Below are 26243 nucleotides of genomic sequence, written 5' to 3' on the forward strand. Positions count from 1 at the left end.
ATTTTTTTCGGGTTAATTTGGGGGATATATGAACCTTTGTTTGAGAGGCCATCGCTTGACATTTTCTACAGAAGTACAAGTAGAATGTACGTGTATGTCAAGTGACATTGATCGACAAACTGACTGGCATCGTCAGTGCTCTGTCTGTACCCGGCAATTTCAGTGAATACAATGATAAAGAAACAAGTGACGCGTCTGGTACAATTGAGTTTTGTGTGTGTGTGTGTGTGTGTGTGTGTGTGTCTCCTTCTTCGTCTGAAGGTACTTTCCTGTAACACGAGAAAATTACTCCGACGAGATTTTTACTCCGGAGTAAAAAATTAGTACGAAAATTGTACTCCCTTTACGAAAAAACTACTCCTACATAACACGAGAAAATTACTCCCAACGACAGGTGTGTTCCCAGTCAACATTTCCCTGACGAATAAACAACGAACACCCCAACACGAGCAATTTACTGCCCACGCCAGGAGTACGCAACTTGTACTCCTCTGTCCCCTGTTAGTCTTGGTGGTGGAAGGGGTGGAGGGAGGGTAGCGCGACATTTGTTTGCGCGAGATCACATATTGGCATTATCCGTTCGCCCCAATCACATTCAGTTTCGCGTATGATATTTTTACTTAAAGTAAACAATTTGGGGAGTCAAACTTGAATTTCGTGGAGGGAGTAATTTGTTCGTACCTTGGGGTGTTCTTTTCTCGTACGAAAGGTGTACTCGGAGTAAGAATTTCGTTCGAAATGTTTTTGACTCCGGGGTAAATTTTTCGTGGAGTAAAAATTTCGTGTTACACCGGCAATGGGATTTTACCGTCGTCGGCTGCGGTCCACACCACGCCCCTAAACGCTGTGTGAAACACAATAAATGTAGCAGAATTTTTGAAGTGTTTGTTTCCTAAAGAGGTTTCTTTTTTTGATAATTTGCCTTGTCAAAAGCACATACATGTTTAACTTTATTTCTGATTGCATTGAGACTTTCAACCCAACTGGCAGGAAGTGACCCGTTGTCCTTGACCTCTGCATTGCTTCAGTGGAGACGGAGTATTGACTCTATTCCCTGTACGGATTGCGAAATTTCCTTCTCACTCTAATGCTTGCAAGAACGGTCATGAGTCTGGTACAGTTCGGTAAGTAATTGTCCTGTGCGCTAACTATGATGTGTAATCATCGACATTACTCATTAGTGTAAACTTTTCCCACTGAACATAACTAATCAGAACTGTCCTTAGTAGTAGTAGTGGTAGTAGTACTAGTAGTAGTAGTGGTTAGGGACTGGATTGGTATCCATAAGCCTCACGGCTTTTTTTCGCGTCCCATCTCATTATCAAATTTGTTGCAGGTCAATCATATTAACATGCTCAAAGTCGTATTTACTCAATATCAATATCGTACAAATAAAGTGACTCAGTCATAAGTTTTTGTACGTCCAGCAGATTTTTGAAAGTGGTAATAGTTTGTGCATTTTTAACAACATCAGACAGTGTGTTCCTTGATGGTGCAACTCTGTTAGAAAAGGAATGTTTCCGGATATTAGTTTTACTATTCTTCTTCTTCAATTACTGAGGAAATCCCTGTACAGGGCAACTTGCCTCCACCACTGTCAACTCAGTTCAGCAGTTACTCTCAGTTACTCTAAGTCGACCAAAAGTGGGTGCATTCCCTGTAGGTGCACTTCCTGTAGGTCTTTTTCCTGTATTTAGGGAATGCTCCCGGATGCGTTGACAGTGGCACTGACAGAGACACTTTGCTACACTCTCACTTCTCAGTCTCAAAAATAAAGTTTTTATCCAAAGTTTGTTGATCTAGAAAAGTGCCCAGTATATTATTGTAAATGTTATTACAAAGAGAAGTAAGGTATAGTTATTTTTAAAACAGAACCAGTATTGGCGTTAACCGGTAATTACTGGTTGAAATGAGAAAATACCACTACCAGAACAAAAATGGCAGCCGGTATGACCTACCGGTTGATTTTTTGAACTAACGGGTTTTGTTTCCACTGGTAAAACAACAAAACCAATACTCTGAGTTGGACTCTTACTGGTTCCAATGACCAGCCTACCAGTTTTTTTCTGGACTATTTGCATCATAAAAAAAAGTTTGCGTACCGGTTTGAAAAAATACTAGCGCCATCACTGAGAACAATATTCTTTATGCAATGTTTTAATTCTGCTGCTTACATTACAATGAATTGAAAGACTGAGTTTGGTTTAAAAGGTGTCACCTTGCGGAGGATCACAATATTTTTGATAAGGTGCATTATTGTTAGAAAAAATCTATGGTAAACTTTCCTGCAAACAAGATATACTGAAATGTGTTTTATGATCTTATCAATTTATTTCAGTGGGCAAATTCCAACAGATGTGAAAACCTATGAGCTGCCAAGATGTCTTTCAAAGACAAGGATATTGATTATATGGAAACAAGCCTGGATGCAGTGGAAATAGATAAAGATGGTAACATCAGAAGGACCTGCTCAGCATCAGACCCAGGTCAACTAGATGAGATGGAAACTGACCTGGACGCAGTGGAAGTTAATGCAGTAGATGTGGATGAAGATGGAAACCTGCGCATTCATTCAGCAGAAAAGCTTCTGAATACAAGTTCAAGTAAGTCATTTGGGCAGTTATATTATGATCACTCATACATTTATTACTAGATGATTACCCGCTTCGCCGGGTACCGGCTTCGCCGAGAAGAAGTAGAGCCGAATACCAGGCTGCACCTGGGTTTTGCCGGGTGTACGCCGGCTTTACCGGCGCACGAAGGAAAGGAGATAAACGCGCAAAACACTGGAGACCTTCTAAAAATAGTAACGTGCAGTGACCTTCTAAAAATAGTAACGTAGTAACGGGAATATGGATTGGAGACTGTGCCAAAAGGTCAGGTGTCATGTCTACTGTCCCGAATGACACACGATTGCTGACATTTCACCATTGCCAACAGAATAAACAAATAAGAAATAGGTAGAAAATGAATGTGAAAACTGACTATAATTGTTGATCAGTATTTTCTATACCACTAACAAATAATCTACTTGCACATAGCTGTTTGGCAAATGTATGTTGCATGGGACACACTGACATGAAAGTGGAAGATGTTTTTCCCTCTAGAGAAACTACATATCAAGTTACACTTTTTGTGCTCTTCCATTCCAGTTGGCAATCAATTGTTAACGCATGTTATTAGAAAAAATAGAACGAAAACAGATTAGATAGAATGAAAAATGTACTGGTGATGTCATTTGGGACATACTGACATGAAAACGTCACCTTTTGGCACAGTCTCATTGACGCCACATGGAGGAAGGGAGATAATCGCGGCTGAAAACACTGGAGAAGATAAGGAAGAGTTACTGGTAGTGGATCCCGACAACAAAAAAACCCAAAAAACAAAAAATCGGTTCAGCGCGCACAGCGCTGCACGCTGAGAGCACGTGTTGAAATATCTCATCGATGAGATTGTGTCCGGGGTGTAGCTGAATACGGTGTCCAAATTTGAAAAAGATCCACCGAGAACTTTGGCCGTGCATCGCGAACAGACAGACAGACAGACAGACACTAGTCGTATATATAGAAACACACATGTATGCAGGTGCACACACACACACACACACACACATACACACACTCGCACACACACACACACTGAGGTAAGAGCTGAAAAGTAAAACTGAGATTTTTATATATATACAGGGTGACACGAAAAAAACAGATCCCACCAAAAGTTTAATATTTTCTGAAATAATCAGCCGATTCTTTTATTTTTTCAGGTGAGCCAAGCTGAAATGATGTTCTAACAGCCCACCAAGTTTGAGCTTCAAGATGTCATGGACAACGGAGCATAAGACATTTATAGTCGAGGCCTATTTTCGGTCGAATTCTATCCACGCTGCTCAACTGGAATTCAAAAGACAGTTTGGACGTAGAGACTTTCCTGTTAAATCAGTTATCTATGGATGGAGGGATAAGTTCAGAGACCATGGGACTGTCAATAACCTCAATAGTAAAAACCCTAACAGGGGATCCCACTCTGGTCGACCTAAATCAGCAAGGACACCGAGGAATATTGATTCAGTCAGAGAGTCTGTTGTGCGCAGCCCGAGCAAATCTGTTCGCCGGCGAAAATAGGCCTCGACTATAAATGTCTTATGCTCCGTTGTCCATGACATCTTGAAGCTCAAACTTGGTGGGCTGTTAGAACATCATTTCAGCTTGGCTCACCTGAAAAAATAAAAGAATCGGCTGATTATTTCAGAAAATATTAAACTTTTGGTGGGATCTGTTTTTTTCGTGTCACCCTGTATATGTTTATTGATAGCCGTCATTCTTGAGAGAAAACTTGTATGAGGATTTGAGTTACGTACAACTTGCATTGCATTGTTACTGTTAGCAAACAAGTGATCTCTATCTCTTTGTGTTATTGTTACAATTCTCATTGATAAGATAATTACACTTGAAAGTAGGAGCAGACATGTAGACCAAACAAAAATGTTGATTAATTATCTTCTACATGTAATACCAATGGATGGGACAAGGCTGGCCCATCAAATGTGAAAACCTGTTGATGTTCTAATTGCTTTTACTCTTGAACTATCTTCCAATAGGTGGCAAAGATAGTCCATCAGATTCTGAAAATGTTGATGGTCTTTCTGCCGAGGAGAGGCGTTCCTTGGAGAGAACTCGGTTCCTCAAACAGCAATACTCCAGACAAGGGACACATGAAGAGGCAAAGGGAATGGTAAGCAGTCATATTTTTAACTTCTTGTGTGTGTAACATAATTTCATTGGAGAAGACTAAAAACTAAAACCCACATGATATGGTCATCAGTGCCAAATTTTTTATTTTGTTTTCTATATTTTGGGTCTTCAGGTATATTTTTTATTTTATTTTTCTCATTTCTCATTTCTCATTACTTTATTGTCCCATCGCTGGGAAATTCGGGTCGCTTCCTCCCAGTGGAAAGCTAGCAGCAACGGAGTCGCGCTACCCAGGTGTTTGCGTGTTTAGGTGTATTCAGCCACCTGCACTTATGGCAGAATGACCAAGGTCTTTTACGTGCCATTGTGATGACACGGGGGTGGGACATGGCTTCCGTCTCTGGGTCTGCACATAAAGTTGACCCGTGTCCGTCCCGGCCCGAATTCGAACCTGCGACCTTTCGATCACAAGTCCAGTGCTCTACCAACTGAGCTACCGGGCCCCCTTTGACCGTCACAGTGAAAATTGTTGTCTTGGTTTGTACACATGTCATATGTATGCATGTTAATGTAATTGATCTCATGTAAACTTTAATACCTGAACATTCTAATTTCTAGCAGTGCCTTTTTTTTGTAGGGGGGAGAGGGTTTCTTACAATTACAACCACTCTTTTTTATTTATATATCACTAGAATGAATACCCGCTTCGCCGGGTAGACGGCTTCGCCGGGAAGAAGTACTTAGAGCCGTACGCCGAACTATGGACCCGCCAAGCTTAGGTCCCTCCCAGATTCGTGGAATGGGAACAGCACGAAAATGATTCAGTGGCCATAATGCCATTCCTGACCATATCGAGTCCCATCCTTGTCGACGAATGTAACCGTGTTAATCACCTTTAGAGGCGAACTCCACTCAAACAGGACTGAGCAAGTTATGGCTTCTCAAAGGAAGGCCAGTACATAAAATTACACAAAAGCCGCCAGACCACATCACAAACAGAACTGAAGAATGCACAGGTGTTGCTTACATAGAGACACACACACTCACACACACACACACACAAACACAGAGAAGCCGTATCTATAGAGAGATAGATGACAGTGTATTTTTCGCGTGGCTATAAATTGATTCGACCTTTGCACTTTTACAGTGAGGATAATTTACGGGTCCAATTTACGTTCTGTACACTGCGTTGACCTTCTAAAAATAGGTAACAGTAACAGAACGCCGGGAATATCCGAAGACGCTCAGCGCAGTGGACAGCGCAGTGTAGTAACTTACAACTGAACGGGAAAGCCACACGAAGGAAGGGAGATAAACGCCAAACACTGGAGAAGATAAGGAAGAGTTACTTATAATGGTGAAATGAACACAAAAACGAAAATGAGTTCAGCGCTGCGCGCTGAGAGCACGTGTTGAAATATTTCATCGATGATATTGTGTCCGGGGTGTAGCTGAATACGGTGTCCAAATTTGAAAAAGATCCACCGAGAACTTTGGCGTTGTGATGTGGTGTAGCGGCTATGGTGTGTCGGTATGGGGGCCCGGGTAAGCTGAGGTGGAACCAAAATAGCTGAGGTGGAACCAAAATCGGTTCCGCGCTGCGCGCTGAGAGCACGTGTTGAAATATCGACCAGGTTGTGTCGTGTCCCGGGTCTACTTGAATATGCCCACCAAATTTGAAGCAGATCCATCGAGAACTTTGGCCGTGCATCGCGCACAGACACACAGACACACAGACAGATACACAGACAGACACACAGACACTAGTCGTATATATATATCATATACATGTATATTTAAATATACTGTATTTGTATTTTTCTTTTTCTTGCTTTTAGTTAATATTTAGAAAGTGACTGTAGTTCTGGTATGTGTTGTCAACACAGTTCAGACTTTGTGAACATATGTTGGGACAGTCATAAGGTCATTCTGAAAAAATGTTGGGACAGTCATAAGGTCATTCTGAATTCTGAGTTACCAAGGAGAAACCGTTGCATTTATAGTTCTATCAGCTCTAAATGAGACATGTTCCTAATCAAACTGTTAGGTTAAAAAACTAAACAGCAAAATGATGTGAAAATGGTGTCAATACTGTCATTGGTGTTGACAGAAACATTTGCTAGCTGCTGCCAGATGTGACTGTTGTCACATATGTAAAAATTCAAGTTTTGAGACTTGCGAAATGGTTGTGTAAATATGTTACAATGACAAAAGGTGACAGTTTAATGTCTGTGTCACAAATGACATTACCAGTATACCAATATGTTTTCTTGCTGATATTTGAACACTTTTTAAAAATTGATTGTCAAATGAAATGGAAGAGCACGAGAACTGTAACTTGATTGGTATTTTCGGCAGAGAGAAAATCTTCCTCCAGTTTTGTCCTTGAAGAATGTGTTACAAGCAACACAGCTTTTGCCAAACAGCTATTTGTGTGTTCTGTGTTTGCAGAAGATATTGAACAAAATTATAAATTCAGTTTTTGCTTCCATTTTCTTCTGGATATTTTTTACATTATCACTTTTTTAGTAAACACAACCTTTTGTCACTGTCTGGTATTTAGAATTTTAAGTCTAAAAAAACCAAGCAAGTTGAAGAAGCCTGTTTAGCTAGCTCATTCCTTTGCTTTGTTGAGGTTGTTTTTGTATAATTAGTGCATCACATTGTGCTAAAACCTTTGCTTATCTCTTTATCAGCAGCTTTATGAGCATTGTGACAGTGGAAAGTGAACTTATGTCTTGACCATTTACTTGCTTCGTTCTGTCTCAGGACTCTTCCACGTACAGCTGAGTTCAATAGAAAAGAATATTTGTTGCATCACATGGAACTAATTCTCCAGCAATTTGAATTTGCAGTATAAAGTTAATTTGATAAACTACTTTTTGGCTCACGTAAGTGTAGCCTATGCGATCGTAACTTTGTCTGTCTGTGCGTGCGTGCGTGCTTGCGTATGTGCGTATGTGCGTGCGTGCATGTGTATGTCTGTGGTAGAAACTCTAACATTTGAAGACGTCACATTACATTGACGTCACATTATGACGTAAGAGGGTTAGACGTCACGCGAAGGAAGTACTGAAAGTCTCGGTCATTATTATTTTGAGCGGGCCGAGACTAGTTGGCAGTCGTGTCCCTGTAAGTAGGCTACATGCAGACAGACAGATCTAGATCTAGTGTCTCGCTTTCTTGCACAGTTTCACCTATGCTCTTTCTGTGTGTGTGTGTGTGTGTGTGTGTGTATGTGTGTGTGTGTGTGTGTGTGTGTGTGTGTGTGTGTGTGTATGTGTGACGGAGTGATTGAGTTTGTGTGTTACTGTTTGTCGATTTCTTACGTGAGCCTTGATGGCTTCGCCTCTTGTTTTCTTTTTTCTTTGCAAGGACTTGTACAGTACCTTCACTGCAGCCCTCCCTTCACCACCACCAAATTAAGCTTAAGACTATAAGAGCATTGTGATTGGCTGCTTGAAGCTTCTTTCCTTCATTCTCATTTTTGTGCATTTTGTGTTGCATGGCTGTACCTTGAATGGCTGGCCTGCGGTATCACTGTGCAGGATTATGTAAACAATCAAAATGGCACACGTCCAAGAAGACGATCTTTTTCTGTAAGTTGTGCTTCTTGAGCTAATTCCAGTGCTCAAAATCCTTTTCTTGTATTTGATTTGGTTGTGTGATCGGTTATCTTTGCCAAGAAACCTAACTAATGTTTGGTCTATGTAAGCGTTGTCAGAAGGAAAAGGATGAGACTCATTGACATTGTTACTGCACAAGTAATACTACTGTTTATACCAACCAACTGGAATCTTTCAGTCTCACCTTTCACTAACAACTGTTGTGCAGTTTACATCTGATTGTTCCAGATTGCCACCTACTTCTCTGTAGAACTTAAAGCAAGAAAAGTTCAGATTTCACTGCTTCAAGCTTGAGGTACAGAAATGTAGACAATGAGAGATTGCTTCTGTACATTTTGTATGTGTTAGAAATACAGCAGCACAAGGCAAAGCCTGCTTGCTTGGCTTTATTCTGATGCTTTGCATCTGTTTGTCTACTATATTTTTCAGGCCGAGCGTGATGCTGATGACTTCCATCGTGTAAGGATTAATTGCCATATTGCAAGCTGATTTATCTGTTGACTTGTTATTTATGCTTCTAATCTCAGATATTTGTTTCTCCTCAGCTGCTTATGTTTGATTTGTCTGAATCGAGAAATGTAGACCAAAGCTATGCATGGAATATAACAACAATTGCAGACATACTCATAAACTAAAGATTAGTTTGGAGGCTGAATTATGAACTTGTGGGATATTACCATGTAAATACAGACTGACGTGTTACAGTGGAACCCCTCACAAAGACACCCCCCCCCCTCTCTAACGACTACCCTGCCACAACGACCCTTTTTTTTTTAACCGATGTGTTTCCTTATATAGTTGTCACCAGTGTAATGACCACCCCGCTCTAACGTCTTGTGTAACGACTTTGTCAGACCACAGGCGGAGGTATCGTTCACTGGACCACCACTATGATAGTAAGACTACTATGATAGTGGTAAATATGTGTGTATATATAGTAGTCTTACTATGATAGTGGTGGTCCAGTGAACGATACCTCCGCCTGTGGTCAGACCACAGGCGTGGTCAGACCACAGGCGGAAGGTATCGTTCACTGGACCACTACTTTCATAGAAAGACTACAAGGTATGTCACTCAGCTTCGAGTCGTGCTCCACTAACTTCAGAGAAAAAATTGCAAACAATAATTGCCAATATCAAGGATCTTTGTAACTTTACAAATGCCGTGATAAATGAATGTTCTAACTATCTGTACCTTTTATATTTAGCTGCCTGTCCGCTGCATGTTTTTAAACCGTATTTTGTGCGACCAAACGTGTCTGTCAATGGCATACCACTTAGATCCTGTGCGAATGATGATCGTCGTATGTCCGAGGAGATAGTAGTCCGATGCGATCATTGGTCGGATATTCGATGATTATTTTCATTGGTCGACTGAAATCGTCTGCATCGCTTCCGTTCACGGTTACTGTTATTGATTTATTCCGTTGTTGTGCCAAAAACCTAAACTGAAACTCCCGTGGGTAGCTTCCCTTTGCTGCAATATTTACATATGTTTTAGACCAATGAGCACTGGTATGCATAATCGGTGCGGGATGCATGATTTCTTACCAACTACAGGATAGCGGTTCGCAAACGAACATTCGTCCAAATGATGGTTAAAAACAACCTGCAGCGGACGGCAGCTGAAAATTAAAGGTACATACAGTTAAAACAATCATTCAACTGTATTTATTTGACCTCACACAGACTGTAGCAGTGTAGGAAGAGGCAAACCGTCTTGAACAAAAAAATTGTCCGCAGGAAGCGACTCCAAGAACACAGACGACTCGAAGCTGAGTGTCATACCTTGTAGTCTTTCTATGAAAGTAGTGGTCCAGTGAACGATACCTTCCGCCTGTGGTCAGACAAAGCCAAGACTCTCAGTCAGCGTAACGCATCACTGACAAACCGGTTATAACCAGTTGAATAGCATTCACCTAATGGAAGTCGCTGCGGATTTTCATTTCGCTCGATTAGCGATTACCGGTACTTTATTAGCTCTCTACTCAAGACTCGGCGCTTTTCTCTTTCTTTCGCGAATCTTCGTTTGTCAACAAGTTGTCGTGACAAGATAGCGTACAGAGAAACACCGGATGTATCAGGATCTCGCGTGCGCGAGATTTCGTTTTTTTGTGTCTCGCTATATAGTTGGAAGAGCGAGAGCCGCCATGTTGTGTTTTCGTCTGCTCGAAATGTGCGCAAAAGTCGTAAATCATCCCAAAAAAGCTTATTGCGGGCGGGACTACATGTGTGTGTTGGTTACAAATTGTGTGTGTGATATTTTTCTTCAAACTTTTTCACTTTTCTTCTTTGTTTCACTTGTTTATTCTCGGAGCCGATTTCGCCAAATACCGTACTTTCGTTTGCCTGGTTGTTTTGATTGATTGACACGATCTGATTTTATTTTTTTCGACGGCGGCTAATATAGTGACGCGGCCTATACTTGGCTCGTCCCAATTTTTTTTTTTAAAGTCGGGGGTGCGGCTTAAAAAACGGTGCGTCTTGTAATCCGTCAAATACGGTAACTCTTTTTGCATTGAAACATGCACCAGAACTGGTGGACACCATCAACAATGTCAAACATGAAATTGAAGCAGTTTGCTTGAGGAAACGGTCGTCAGCAACTCAAATTTCTCTGTTTTCTTTTTTTAAGAAAATCTGAGGTGACTTTCTTTGTGGCCCCCTGACCCCGCCCCCTCCCTCTGTAAGGACCCCCCTCCATAAGGACAGATTTTTGTCAACATTTTCAAGGTCGTTAGAGAGGGGTTCCACTGTATTACCATGTAAATACAGACTGACGTGTTTTCTCGCAGTTACAAATGTCTGTATTTTGTGAGAGAAAAAAAAGTTTCAATAGCTAGCATTAAGCTTGACAGTCAGCTTGGTTGTAAATGTACCTTGACAGAGTCCGAGTTCTGGAACTGCTCGATCTATCCAAGACTGAGCTATGATTACTAATAGGTAAATTATATATAAAGAAGCACTAATCCACAGTTCTAATGTAAGAGTTTTGTGTACTTTCAAAGTATGCAAGCTGTCTCTTTCATATTCCTGCTGATTGCAGTTTCATCCGCACTTCCGTATTGCATGCATGGTTCATGATTAACGTAATGTTTGAATATGAATACACCAGTCTCGTAAGCGCAGAATATTTGAAGTTTGAAATGTTTGAAGATAAGCTGTTCAGGAAGCTTTGAATGGTTCTTGCAACATTTTAAGCAAGATAAGATTTATAAATGCTTGCTTAGGGATGCATGCAGTAGCATTTATTCCCCGGGTTTTTGAGGGTCTCATTATATTTAGTCAAGTTTTGACTAAATATTTTAACGTAGAGGGGGGAATCGAGACGAGGGTCGTGGTGTATGTGTGTGTGTGTGTGTGTGTGTCTGTGTGTGTGTGTAGAGCGATTCAGACTAAACTACTGGACCGATCTTTATGAAATTTGACATGAGAGTTCCTGGGTATGAAATCCCCGAACGTTTTTTTCATTTTTTTGATAAATGTCTTTGATGACGTCATATCCGGCTTTTCGTGAAAGTTGAGGCGGCACTGTCACGCCCTCATTTTTCAACCAAATTGGTTCAAATTTTGGTCAAGTAATCTTCGACGAAGCCCGGGGTTTGGTATTGCATTTCAGCTTGGTGGCTTAAAAATTAATTAATGACTTTGGTCATTAAAAATCTGAAAATTGTAAAAAAAAATAAAAATTTATAAAACGATCCAAATTTACGTTTATCTTATTCTCCATCATTTGCTGATTCCAAAAACATATAAATATGTTATATTCGGATTAAAAACAAGCTCTGAAAATTAAATATATAAAAATTATTATCAAAATTAAATTGTCCAAATCAATTTAAAAATACTTTCATCTTATTCCTTGTCGGTTCCTCATTCCAAAAACATATAGATATGATATGTTTGGATTAAAAACACGCTCAGAAAGTTAAAACAAAGAGAGGTACAGAAAAGCGTGCTATCCTTCTTAGCGCAACTACTACCCCGCTCTTCTTGTCAATTTCACTGCCTTTGCCATGAGCGGTGGCCTGACGATGCTACGAGTAAAATGGCATTGCGTTCAGTTTCATTCTGTGAGTTCGACAGCTACTTGACTAAATATTGTATTTTCGCCTTACGCGACTTGTTTTACATTTGGTGTCCTCCACATACTTCTTTTGTTTGTTGGTCATACTGAAGGCTTTGTCGACTTGTTTTTACCATGCTACGCATTGATCTTCAATGTTCCACATGTCCAAGATATTAGCAAATAGTATGTTGAATTACGTAAAACCTCTGTTGTGAAAGACTAAATGAAGCATGAATATCTGTTGAAGTCAAAGTGACCTGAGTCTGGTCAAACTGAAAGTAGGGTAGTCCCTTTAATCTGGTCGTGAACATTGTTATGTTTTGAAATCTACTGGTAAAAGAGTTTACATGTAATCCATGTTGATAAAGATATAGTTCGTAATATCTGTGCATGTCTATTTTTTCTGCACATTTTTATCATGTCTATTCCCTTCCACCCTAAGTTCTTCTATTCCACGCTTAGTAAAACTTAGCAGCAACAAACGGACTATGCATAACATATGGCAATAAACAGGCCTGTGCATGCGGTGTGAACTTTGTGGGCCGATCTTAATCTAAAATTCCCCGATGTCACAAATTAGGAGAAAATGTCCATCATTTCATTTATTAACAAAATGTTAGTTGCTAACCTGGGCCCGTGGGTGCTTTGTGCATGCTGTTTACTTCATTTCCTAATTCTTGGAAATGTAAATTGTTTAAGCTGAAATATCATGGGGGAAAAAATGCACATGCTAATTAAGTTCTCAAAAGAACTAACCCTAATTAAAAGCCCAGAGTAACCAAACACGTTTCTCACACTAATCTATGTATAGTTCCATGGATAGCCACGTGTATATTATATTTATAACAATGATGAAGTAAAGACTGGTGGTGGAAGAGGTGGAGATAGCAGAAGAGGAAGGAGGATGTTATACATTTGTTTGCTTGATTGGAGCAGGAATCAAGACGCTAGCTGAAGCTTAATATTGGGCTGGGTGTACCTAGCTTTTGTCAATGCCTGAATTTGAACATATGCTTGTATGCTTATACAGTCAAATACACACACACACACACACACACATACACACACACACACACACACACGCACACACACAACATACCCATACACACACACACAGTCACACACAGTCACACACACACACACACACGCACGCACACACACACACACACACACACACACACACACACACACACACACACACACACACACACACACACACACACACACACACACACTATCCACAAAGGTCTGCCTCATTAAGGTTCTTTAGCTGGGAAAAAGTGCCATGAAGATATAAGTAAGAGAGTTGGTCAGGAAGGTATGTTGAGGGATTGGAAGTAAAAAGATTGTTTCCTTTGCGTGACAGTTGTTTTGTTTTTTCTTTTTTTGTGTGTGTGCCTCAAACAAAACCTTTCAATTTTTTGGTTTAGAGGTTCATGTATTTGTTTATGCTTAGTGGTCACAAACAAGAAAAGAAAGGAAAAATAGGCGAGAATGCTTCTTTTATTCATGTTTTGACTGCGTTAATTAATACTTTCATTGGAAATGATGAAAAGCTTCAGCCCAGTACAACCTTATTTTTCAGCTGGCTGTAGGATCAGATGATGTTGGTGATGGGACAGGCAGTGCCGCTCATCATGCGCAGGGAGCAAGCATTCAAGGTCATGACCTTCATGACATTGAGCTGTCTGTCTTCCGGCAAGGTTGGATGGTTGCTGAATCAGTAATCGTTTGCTAAGAAAATGTGTGAGCTTTGTAATTCTAGAAGAAGATGAATGTTGAAATATTGGGTTTTATGCTTATGTATATACCTTATATTTCTTCTTCTTCTTGTCGATCACTATACCTTATATTTTAATTCATGTTATTCTTACGGGGAAATAACAAATAAATCGGTATAAAAGTTGTCTGAATTGATGCACTTTCCTGCTGGTACATTTGCGGTGCCTTATTGGCTTATTATTATAATTTAAATATGACATTTATTATCATGGGTCTCCAGCTTACTGGTCAAGTTACAGGTTAACAGATGCAGAATGTATAAACCTCAAAACCAGAGCTTCTCTGGCAGTGCACCATAATCATTTGACATGTCCATCATTGATTTAGAGAAAGGGGCAAAAGAATAAAACTTTGGTCAATAGCGATAGTCACTTTAAACTCATGTTGTATTCCCAGCCCCACGTGCACCCTCTATGGTGTTGTCGACAGGTAGAGCAGAAGAGAACCATCCCAGTGGCAGTGGACCAAGTCTAGAGTCAGTGGAGAGAGGGGAGACACAAAAGCCTAGGCCAGATTCAATAAGTGGATGGTATGTATACCTATATATCAGACCTGGGAACCCATATGATTTCGCCGTATTTTGTACGCATGATTGTCTAGAATACGATCAGTACGGTCAGTGGAAAAATAAATACACTGAGAAAAAAATCTTAGACTACTTTTCTTCACAAGCGCATCCCGAAGCTGATCCAGTATTTTCACACATGATTTCAGTTTTTGTAAGTAAACATTGAAAGAAGCATTTGATTTATATGTTTAATGGTAAACTTAAACAGTGCGGTTGACGCGTGTGACGCATGTTTGAATCATGGATGTTCAAATGCTTTGTGGTGTACGCTCATTTTTCAGAAAATACATGTACACCCAAGTTTGTTTGAGAATACTCCAAGGGCAAACAGGGGTTCCCAGGTCTGCTATATATATGGGTCATTCTCAGAAATGGTGGTCCAAAGTGTTACATACAAAGTAAAAAATAAAGTGTCAAGAAATACAAAATAATTGTTTTTACTATGAAGTCTATTGTTTGCTATACATAATAATGCAAAAATTAGACAAAAAGAGTAATTGGTTGCTGTATAAGAGACGTTTTAAAGTGTTGTATTTACGTGATGAATGTTGTAACATGGAAACCAAATTCCAACTTTAAACCACCTAAGCCTTCAATCCTTTGTGCATTTTTTATCAGTTCTGCAGTATTTTTGTGTTCTACCCAACACATTCTAGTTATGAAAGGTAAGGACTTCAACTAATATTGGTAAAAAAATGACATTTGGAACAAAACTAAGGTGAATGTCGCTACACAGAAACGAAATGCTTGAACCACTTTCGGTTCCTGTGCGACAGACATGAATCTGCACTGTTTGGCCTTTCCTGCCGGCAAAACCCGTCTGACCCAAAATAACTACACAAAACACAATTCGTCAGAGTTTGCTGTATTTGTTGAAAGTTCCTGTTGCATTCAGATTACCCATTTTAAGTACTTGATGAATGTCGAACATCGACGATCAGAGGATACGAAAACTTCTTGGCTGCTTTGTTCCGCTAAACTTCGCGCTTTGAGAGACTGTTTGCACTCGATATCCTTCCGACACTACATTGTCGCCATCCGCGGTGTGTAAGTTTGTGACAAAGCTTTGCAGGCTCGACAATTAAGTAAAAACCATCTTCAGTCGTAACGTAGGTCAGGAAACGACGCCATGAGTTTCAGCAAATGATATGATTCTGGTGTTTTCTGTGAATATTTGGCTGTGATTCAAAGGACTATTTTCTTGTTCGAACTTCCTGTGCGCCAAAGAGCTAAAAATAGCCGTGATGTGGCAAAGTCATGGAGCACATTGCTGTCCGATGTTCGCGCGTCGAGTCTGGATACGATGCGTTACGACATTCATAATTTTTTGTTCGAAGCCCGTAACTTCAAATTCAGCGTGAGTTTTTGCAAAGATGTGTTGCTACGTCCAAGACTGAACTCCTGACTGTCGATTGCAGTAATTTGTTGGTGTTTGCATGTTTGCATTTAGCCATGAGACTGAACATATTGTTGATCACGAAAGTCGTGTAACGCTTCGGCGATCCGGAAACGGCCGAACTTCGCAATTGAAAAGCACACAAAAACAACACCAACGTATAGAAACCTTTTTTATTGACATACAACAATGCTTTAATGTCTCAGGAATAGATTCAGATGAAAAAAGTCGTGGTAGAAATAATTTTAATTTACTTTTTCATGATTTCAAATGTGTCACCCCTACTCACTCTCACTGGACCACCATTTCTGAGAATGACCCATATATGCTCAGTCAAATTGAACTGGATCTGTTTTTGTAGGTGAATTGAGTTTTTTTTTTATTCAATTGTTTGTCTTGGGTGCGTGGGGATCCAGTCTGTAGTGTTTCATTTCCATTCCTACATTTTATATTAACTCTCTTGCTGTGTCTAATCCTCTGTGGGTGTGGGTGTGTGTGTGTGTGTGTGTGTGTGTGTGTGTGTGTGTGTGTGTGTGTGTGTGTGTGTGTGTGTGTGTGTGTGTGTGTGTGTGAGAGAGAGAGAGAGACAAATAAATACGAGCAAGGGAGTAATTAAGTAGATGATTTCTCTGAGCTAATAGACTGTATTAGTTCAGAGGTAGAATATATACGAGAAGTGTATTTAGCATCAATGTAATTGTGTGATATTGTTCATTGTCTTCAGGGTATTACGCTTCCTGGAAATCATCCGAGACTTCTTCAAAAACATGTCGCCAAAGAGACTGGCAATATTTGTTGCCCTTGGTGTTGTGGTTATTGGCATCGGTCTCACTTTCGGCTTGGTACCAGCAAGTTTTGTCTATATTGAATACCATGAGGTAATGATGTTTTTTCAATCATCGCACATTTTAATGGTCATAAGCATTTTTAGATGGAAGAACTTGGATATCATGTTATGGCAGTAATTGCACAAAGTTAGTAACGGGAAAGCAAAAAACACTTTATTGTGGAAGGGCAAATGGCACAAATAAAGAGTCTCAGATTTGACTTATTTCAAAGTTGTTTTTGTGATTGTTTGCCACAACATTATGACAGTTTGGCAGGAAGAGTACATTACCCTCTCAGATTCACATAAAACTACAATAAATGAACAACAACATGATATGATGTTCGAGATCATACATCTGTCCTGGCAGAGATGACTCCGAAGGTTGCAACCATTTTTATCATTACGTAATACAGGGGCTCACATCCACGTCGGAAATCGGACATACACGGATACTTTTTTCAAATGTCCTGTACAATTTTTCATGCTAGGGGACATATGTCCTATTGTTTTTGTCACAAAATGGTCATTGATTATGCTTTCATTTGATCCGGACATTGTCAGTACTTTCCAATTTACAGTAGTTTGCTATTTTATCGATGTTTTGCGAAGCGATGTGTCACTCCAAGCAAACGAAACTTCGGGAGACTCTATGTGCTTTTCATAGAGAAGAGCTTCCAAGGGTCGCAACTCTGAATGCTCCCAGCCGGTTGACAGTTGCCTCCCTTTGCTTTTTTTTCTCCGAAAAAGCAACATGCCGCCGAAAAAAATATCCTATTGATTTATTTTTGTTCAGGACAAATGTCCTATCACTTTTGCATTGTCCAGGACATTTGTCCTATGCCACCTCTCATGGATGTGAGCCCCCTGGTAATAGGAACATTTCCGACGGGCGCAGTGGCGTGGTGGTAAGACGTCGGCCTCCTAATCGGGAGGTCGTGAGTTCGAATCCCGGTCGCTGCCGCCTGGTGGGTTAAGAGTGGAGATTTTTCCCATCTCCCAGGTCAACTTATGTGCAGACCTGCTAGTGACTTAACCTCCTTCGTGTGTACACGCAAGCACAAGACCAAGTGCGCACGGAAAAGATCCTGTAATCCATGTCAAAGTTCGGTGGGTTATAGAAACACAAAAATACCCAGCATGCCTCCCCCAAAATCGGCGTATGCTGCCTGAATGGCGGGGTAAAAACGGCCATACACGTAAAAACCCACTCGTGCAAAAACTTGAGTGAACGTGGGAGTTTCAGCCCATGAACGAAGAAGAAGAAGACAAGTCGCGTAAGGCGAAAATACAATATTTAGTCAAGTAGCTGTCGAACTCACAGAATGAAACTGAACGCAATGCAACGCAGCAAGACCGTATACTCGTGGTCCACCGCTCACGGCATAGGCAGTGAAATTGACAAGAAGAGCGGGGTAGTGGTTACGCTATGCTGCATAGCACGCTTTTCTGTACCTCTCTTCGTTTTAACTTTCTGAGCGTGTTTTTAATCCAAACATATCATATCTATATATTTTTGGAATCAGGAACCGACAAGGAATAAGATGAAAGTGTTTTTAAATTGATTTCGAAAAAAAAAATTTGATAATAATTTTTATATATTTAATTTTCAGAGCTTGTTTTTAATCCGAATATAACATATTTATATGTTTTTGGAATCAGCAAATGATGGAGAATAAGATAAACGTAAATTTGGATCGTTTTATAATTTTTTATTTTTTTTTACAATTTTCAGATTTTTAATGACCAAAGTCATTAATTAATTTTTAAGCCACCAAGCTGAAATGCAATACCGAACCCCGGGCTTCGTCGAAGATTACTTGACCAAAATTTCAACCAATTTGGTTGAAAAATGAGGGCGTGACAGTGCCGCCTCAACTTTCACGAAAAGCCGGATATGACGTCATCAAAGACATTTATCAAAAAAATGAAAAAAACGTTCCGAGATTTCATACCCAGGAACTCTCATGTCAAATTTCATAAAGATCGGTCCTGTAGTTTAGTCTGAATCGCTCTACACACACACACACACGCACGCACACACACACATACGCACATACACCACGACCCTCGTTTCGATTCCCCCTCGATGTTAAAATATTTAGTCAAAACTTGACTAAATATAAAAAAGGAACATTTCCATGGGGAAGTAAAAAAACATCTAGTCTTGTTAGTAGTGTTGTACTAGTTGGAAGTCAATTTGGAAAACACAGCTTTATTGTAGTTCTGTGTCTAATCCCAATCTCTCTTTTATGTTGTAGTTGGCCCTTGCAAAGAATCGAGTGACGGGTAAAGTGAATCGAGACAATGTTTACTACCCAGGATGCTACCTATTGACACCAGAGACTGAACTCCTTCGTTTCAAGGGAACCGCTCACATTGTAAAACAGAAGCTGGAACTTTATACTTCAGACCAGTTGACTGTTGAACTCGGTTTGTCTCTCCAGTACTTCATCAAGTGAGTTGTGGCATAAGTTATGCACAGATTAACAAGTCTGGCATTTCAATAATTATGTGCATTCCTGTATGAGCCTATGTTGAAAGTTTGAATGTTTTTATTGACATTCTTAAGCCAATGAGTGACACGAAAAGACAAAAGAACAAGTGCAGACTTCTCTTCCTTACTTTGGAATGCAGGTTTCACTCTGGTGCACTGCAAAGCCAGGAAAGACAATGCAAAAGAAACTGAAAAAGAGCGGCCCCCCTGTAGCACAGTGGTTAGCGCATCGCGCTGCGGGCCGAGAGGTCGTGGGTTCGAATCCCATCAGGGTCATGTGGGTTTTTCGGGCTACGGCCTGCTCCTACCCAGAGTGGAAGTGCTATGGTTCCTATGGGAAGGCTGGGATCACACAGCCGAGTGTCATTCACTAAACGAATGCGACTTTGAGGGTGCTCAGGTTCTGTTTACCTGACCAACACCGCAGGTGCGGCAGTTCTCGGGCCTGGTTGACGCCAGGATATATTATGACAGTAAGCGTAGAGTGCTGCCCTGTCACGTAGTCTCAAACCAAATTGGAAATCCAAAGCATCATCATTATAATCATCCTCATCCCATTAAGCATCCAAAATTATAAATTGTCCTTGCTCTTGTGGCCCTTCATGCCCGGAGCTTTCGTGGTGACCTTGGTCTCAGTGTTCCTGTTCGATCCTTCCCTGAATAGTAGTTCTGCTGTCAGTCTTCAACGTGTGACGTTCTGGGGGGTCGACAGTGGGACGTGGTGGCGGTCTGCTCTCTGGAGGGGACGCTCACTAACAGTCAATGTCGTTAGTAGGGGGCATAGTATGTAGTGGGCTGCGTCCGTTAGCTCGGGACAGACCCACTACTGAACACCGTCGAAGTGACTCAGCAGAAGTGCAGTGTCATCTTCCAAGGGTAGCCCAACGCAGCGACCCGACATACCCCCCTGGAGCGTCTGTAAAATCGACAAGTCTGGCAGCGGAACAAAATTCAGATGTGGATGGAGCAGTGAATGCAGGGACGAGGCGGTGTGAGAGCACAACGGGACAAGGAACAGGTGTAAAGATGGAAAAGAAAACAAAAAAAACTGAAAAAGATAGAAATGATAGAAAGTGTTACTAGATAAAGATAATTATGCTTCACATTTATGTCAGCTGTAAATAAAGATGTGCGTAAAGTTAGCATCTTTTATTTTAACATAAGCTAAAAAATGCAGATTTTTTTCTTATTACTGTCGTGTCAGTAGAGAAGGAATATAAAAAATAAAAAGTTGATAAAAGTGTCACACTTTGAAATCCTAAAAGAGTCCTAAAAAAAAAAACGGGCCTTTTTTTCAGAGGGTGAAATTACTAAGGATGCTGGTGATGCTCAGAATTTGTTCATACAATCTCTATTCCAGAAAAGGTACTTAAAATAATACCTCTGTGTGCAGGCCAGAGGAATTGGGGGCTTTGTTCACAAACTATGAACGCAAATATGAAGATGTGGTGGATGCAGTTATCAGGAGCACTGTGAAAAATGAAGCAGGCAAATACTCTCTTGACAATTTCCGTCTGAACCGTTCAGTGGTTGAACAAGACTTCAGACGGTCTATAGCTTTCAGGCTGGCAGGTTGGTGTTCGTTGTTTTGTTTGTTTGGCGTTTTTCTTCTTCTTTTTGTTGCCTTCTTATGTTGGTGTAGTGTTTCTTTGGAGATTTAGCATATGTGATGGGTTATTTTTGTTTGCTGTTTTCTTCTTCTTTCTTTCTTTCTTTCTATGTCTTTTAACAATGTAAGTTACGGTAATATCATCTTGTCCTCTGAGGTTACCTCCAAAGAAATTCAGGTGAAACCAATGAAGAAAAGAAAGAGGAGGAAGCCTGGTATAGTACTGTAATATATATACAGAATATAAGTGAGGAATGGTCGAATTTAGTTCACCTGGAACTTTCTTTCTGTGAGATGTGTACACTTGGGGCATAACTTTGCATGCGACGCTTTGGTTAATATGTGTTGTTCATTTTCTATCACTGTGCAATATGGAACCTCTAATGTACCTGATACTATTACTGAATGCTGTATGCATACAATCATAATTGGTGCTGATCTTCTCCTTCTGCATTCCTGAGCTTTCTTCTTTCTCAGGGTTACCGTGTGGTTAGAATTTTGAACGCCACGCACTGACTTTCTTTACCTACAGCGTGAAGTGATCTTCTAGGTTGGTGTGGGTACTAATGAGTGTAACATGATATGGATAGACTTGCCTTAAAATAATAATTCCTCCTCTGATTCTTGACTGAGCCTTGGACCAGAAATTCTACCAGGTGACTCTCAACAACAACAAAAAAGAGAGAAAAAAGGATGCAAGTCGCTTGTTCATTTCAATGCTTGTTATTCTCTCAGGTGCCAGGAGAATGGTTCCGAATAACTTCCACTTACTCTTTTACACATGTCGCATGCATTTGGAGCGCTTACTTCCCTTTGTTTATCAGATACCAGGTGACCCATTACTAGCATTAGGTACCAACACACAGCTTCTAAGGACACCTGTAATTTGAAGCTTTTCTGATGAGAGAAAACTTCTGAAGGAAGAACAGCTCCTTTTCTCTGTTGTCCTATCAACCAGACGGTAACCAACGTAAAAGGATACCTGCAGTTCAAATGTGGCTGATCCCAATAAGGCTGTCCTATCATCCATGATAAATGAGCTGTAGACCACTTATGCAAAATATCATTGGTTGCTGCTGCCGCTGCTAATCAGGATGACCATGGTGATCATGATGATCATATCTCTGTATTAACTTTTACATGGCCTAAAGGATTCATTTGTGTCGTTTTAACAGGTAACTGTTGCCCCAGCTGCTGCCCCAATTGCCAAGCAAACGTGGAGTGTCGCTCATGCAAACTGGCTGGACGCTGCTACCCGGGCTTCCATATGGAGATGCGCTATTTTCAGATGGGCGTCATTGATGCCCCTTCTGAAGTGACAGAGCGTTTACTTCAACAGACACTCCTTTTGGTGGGCATTTTTGTGTGTTGTGTATGTTGTGTGAGAGTATATGTCCGATGTGTGAGTTGTGGGTTCTGATATACGTGTACTTAACATTAAGCATTAAGCTGTGACGTGTATTTTGAGATTGAATTGGAGGCATTTACATCTTGTTCTCAGTGGTATTTCATGTTTTGTTTCTAATCCTGACAAAGTATGTATGGCTCTAACTTTGTTTTTATGTACAGTATATGCAATAGATGATGCATACTGTTTGATACAGGAAGGCTTTTTGTGGAAAGTCAGCTCAGAAGGTCCTCAATTTGAGTGAATGGGTCTGCAGGATTAGAATAAGAAAAAAAGTTATTTCATGGAACGCTTCATGAAATACCACCCTACAAATTCATTAGAACTTCAAGCTATCATTCTTGGAAGTGGATGAACAAGATACACAATAGACAAATAATGATAATAAGGTGAACACTAAGATTGAGATGGTTGAGTGCGCATTTTAATGTATATTTCCTTGGTGTTCAGGTTTACGCAGAGAGGGAGAACTTCCTGCAAGAGCATTCTGTGGAGACCAAGATATCGCAGAAGCTGCAGAAGGAGGTTCTTAATAGAGGTAGGTCAGTGGTTGGAGCGTGTATGACAGACAATAAATATCTGTGTTCAATTTTTAGCAGGCATTACTCTGTAAAGCTGCTATGTTTTCCCTTTGAATTATTCGATCAAAAGCCTTTACTGTGTGATAATTATTTGGTTTCTGCATTTGCTGGAGTACTTTTGTCACATGTGCTTTCCCTTGTTTTATGTCCCTTTGAAGTTAAGCCATCTATTGATTATGATTTCCCAGGTGCACACACATACAGACACACACAGACACACACACACACACACCCAGACACACACACACACACACCCAGACACCCAGACACACACACACACACACACACACACACACACACACACACACACACACACACACACACACACACTGAAAGTTATTTCTGATTCAACACTTTATTCTATGCAGCTGCTGAAATCAAAGAAGCTGCTAATGCCGAAGCAGACAAGATTCGTGCTGTAGCAGAGGCAGATTTTGAGAAAAAAGTTCAAGCGTCTTATGCTGAGGCCCTAAAGAAAATGTATCAGAGACTGAACATCACGCAGGAAGACCATAAATTGTCTTTTATGTACATCCGTGCCTTGGAGGACATGTCAGACAACCTGTACAACATCAACTTTGATACACTGACAAGGTTTGATTCAGGGGAACATTGATGATGAAGCTGATGATTTTCTTGGTTTAAGCATTGATGGTGATCGTGTATCTCCCTCCTCCCTGTCTTCAAATGTTAATGTGTCCTTTCTTTCCTTTGTGATAATGGTCACATTGTGAGAAACAACTTCCGCTGAAATTTGAAATTGCTAAATTGCTTAATTGCTTAATTGAGCGCTGAATTGTGAAATGATTCAGTGCTGAAGTATTGATTAATTGTACATGTAGAACATTCTGAATGTGTGTTTATCCATATATGTTCTGCATAACAGCAAGTAATGTTTTACACCTTATGGTTACTTCTTTGATACCATACAAATTCAGTGTTAATGTTATGAGCCTTGTTAGGCTGGCCGAAGGATGAGGGTAGTGCTTGCATGTACATGTATACTTTTGTTGTTGCTGAAAGTAATCAAGCATAGGGTTGTTGTACTTGAGAAGGTTTGTGTGTGTGTGTGTGTGTGTGTGTATGTGTGAGTGTGTGTGTGTGTGTGTGTGTATGTGTGTGTGTGTGTGTGGGATTGGAATGTTTTTTTCTGGTCCGATTTTATTTTCATCTTTTTCATGTGGTGTTGTGAATGATGATGCTTTTTACACATATTGTATGTATTGATGTATCTAATTTAACGTTGTCTTCAATTATTTGTGTGTGTGTGTGTGTGTGTGTTCAAAATAGAAAGCATGTGTGAGTGTGTGTGTACGAATGAGAGACAGAGAGATAGTATATGTGTCAATGTGTATTACACGAACATTTTTTTTTTACAACTAAAATAAGTGAATGTGTATTGGAATACTTATTTTTTAAGTCTTTTTACATTTAGTCAAGTTTTGACTAAATGTTTTAACGTAGAGGGGGGAATCGAGACGAGGGTCGTGGTGTATGTGTGTGTGTATGTGTGTCTGTCTGTGTGTGTGTGTGTGTGTGTGTGTAGAGCGATTCAGACTAAACTACTGGTCCGATCTTTATGAAATTTGACATGAGAGTTCCTGGGTATGATATCCCCAAACGTTTTTTTCATTTTTTTGATAAATGTCTTTGATGACGTCATATCCGGCTTTTCGTGAAAGTTGAGGCGGCACTGTCACGCCCTCATTTTTCAACCAAATTGGTTGAAATTTTTGTCCAGTAATGTTCGACAAAGCCCGGACTTCGGTATTGCATTTCAGCTTGGTGGCTTAAAAATTAGTTAATGACTTTGGTCATTAAAAATCTGAAAATTGTAAAAAAAATATTTTTTTTATAAAACGATCCAAAATTACATTCATCTTATTTTCCATCATTTGCTGATTCCAAAAACATATCAATATGTTATATTTGGTATAAAAACAAGCTCTGAAAATTAAATATATAAAAATTAATATGAAAATTAAATGTTCAAAATCAATTTAAAAACACGTTCATCTTATTCCTTGTCGGTTCCTGATTCCAAAAACATATAGACATGATATGTTTGGATTAAAAACACGCTCAGAAAGTTAAAACGAAGAGAGGTACAGAAAAGCGCGCAATCCTCTCAGCGCAACTACTACCCCGCTCTTCTTGTCAATTTCACTGCCTTTGCTGTGAGCGGTGGACTGACGATGCTACGAGTATACGGTCTTGCTGCGTTGCATTACGCTCAGTTTCATTCTGTGAGTTCGACAGCTACTTGACTAAATGTTGTATTTTCGCCTTACGCGACTTGTTTGTACTTAGAGCAGAAAAACTGTGATATTCAAATACATTAAAAAAAATAGTTTTGTATTAATATCTGTAGCAATGTATAACATTTTGTCTTGATTCAGACTTTGCACTCTAAAAAGGTTGTAAGGATTTTTTTATGGGATTTAAAAATTGTCATGTATGAATGGGTTTGTGCAATTCAGATTTTTCAAAAAAAGTGCTTCAAAATAGGTTGTGTTCTTGACTGTGTAAAATAAATGAGAGATGCTATATCAGCTTTATGTCCAAAGTACATATTTCTCACCCCTCTTATCCACTGAACATGCCTGCTGGTTAGTTGGTTGGTAAATTGGTCTGTTGGTTGGATGATTGGTGTGCTGCTGGTTGGTGTGTTGAACATTCAATTTCTTGCAAGCTATTGATTTAGATTGATATCATGCACACACTTGCATACAAAATACATTCATTTCAAACAAGAACATTATGTACATGTTAGCAGCAACGTCACATAGACTGATGGTGCAATAACCCTCGTGTGTGTGTGTCCTTGCCGGTGCATGTGTGCGTGCGTGTGTGTGTATTAGTGATTGTGCGTGTGTGCTGCTGACAACCCTCTATGTTGATCCTTAGAGGGGAGCAGAGAGGGAATTGGGATCTAAGGATCAAAGGAGAGGGTTATCATTGGCTCTTGCAATCGGTTCTTATGGGGATTTCAAGTTTGAGTGGAATCTATAAGTCCACGAACACTCCATTGTGAACCGACATACAGACTTGCAGACAGCCAGACAGACGGGCAGATAAACATACACTGAGACAGGTAAGCACACACACACACACAAGCACACGTGCATTTCTTTCTATTTATGATTTCAAGCAATACATTTTTTGTTAGTAGTGATACGAACTTG

The 26243-nt window shown here is 40.1% G+C and overlaps 1 protein-coding gene across 7 annotated transcripts; it reads left to right on the plus strand.

Moving 5' to 3' along the window:
* The first annotated feature begins 984 nt into the window (after nucleotides 1-984).
* Nucleotides 985-25605, plus strand: LOC138959696 (uncharacterized). 7 transcript variants are annotated; one of them, XM_070331281.1, is made up of 13 exons: nucleotides 985-1124; nucleotides 2339-2603; nucleotides 4601-4734; nucleotides 8246-8296; nucleotides 8753-8782; nucleotides 13977-14094; nucleotides 14570-14702; nucleotides 16862-17015; nucleotides 19225-19421; nucleotides 20854-21032; nucleotides 22245-22420; nucleotides 22928-23015; nucleotides 23427-25605. In XM_070331281.1, exons 2-13 carry the CDS (start codon nucleotides 2381-2383, stop codon nucleotides 23672-23674), a joined length of 1731 nt encoding a protein of 576 aa, XP_070187382.1. In that variant the 5' UTR covers nucleotides 985-1124; nucleotides 2339-2380; the 3' UTR covers nucleotides 23675-25605. The 7 variants fall into 7 exon arrangements, with proteins under 7 accessions (XP_070187382.1, XP_070187384.1, XP_070187383.1 ...); XM_070331283.1 differs by having other exon boundaries at nucleotides 14603-14702; XM_070331282.1 differs by lacking the exon at nucleotides 8753-8782.
* The last annotated feature ends 638 nt before the right edge of the window (nucleotides 25606-26243 follow it).

Source organism: Littorina saxatilis, linkage group LG2, assembly GCF_037325665.1.
Source record: "Littorina saxatilis isolate snail1 linkage group LG2, US_GU_Lsax_2.0, whole genome shotgun sequence".
NCBI classification, from domain to species: domain Eukaryota; kingdom Metazoa; phylum Mollusca; class Gastropoda; order Littorinimorpha; family Littorinidae; genus Littorina; species Littorina saxatilis.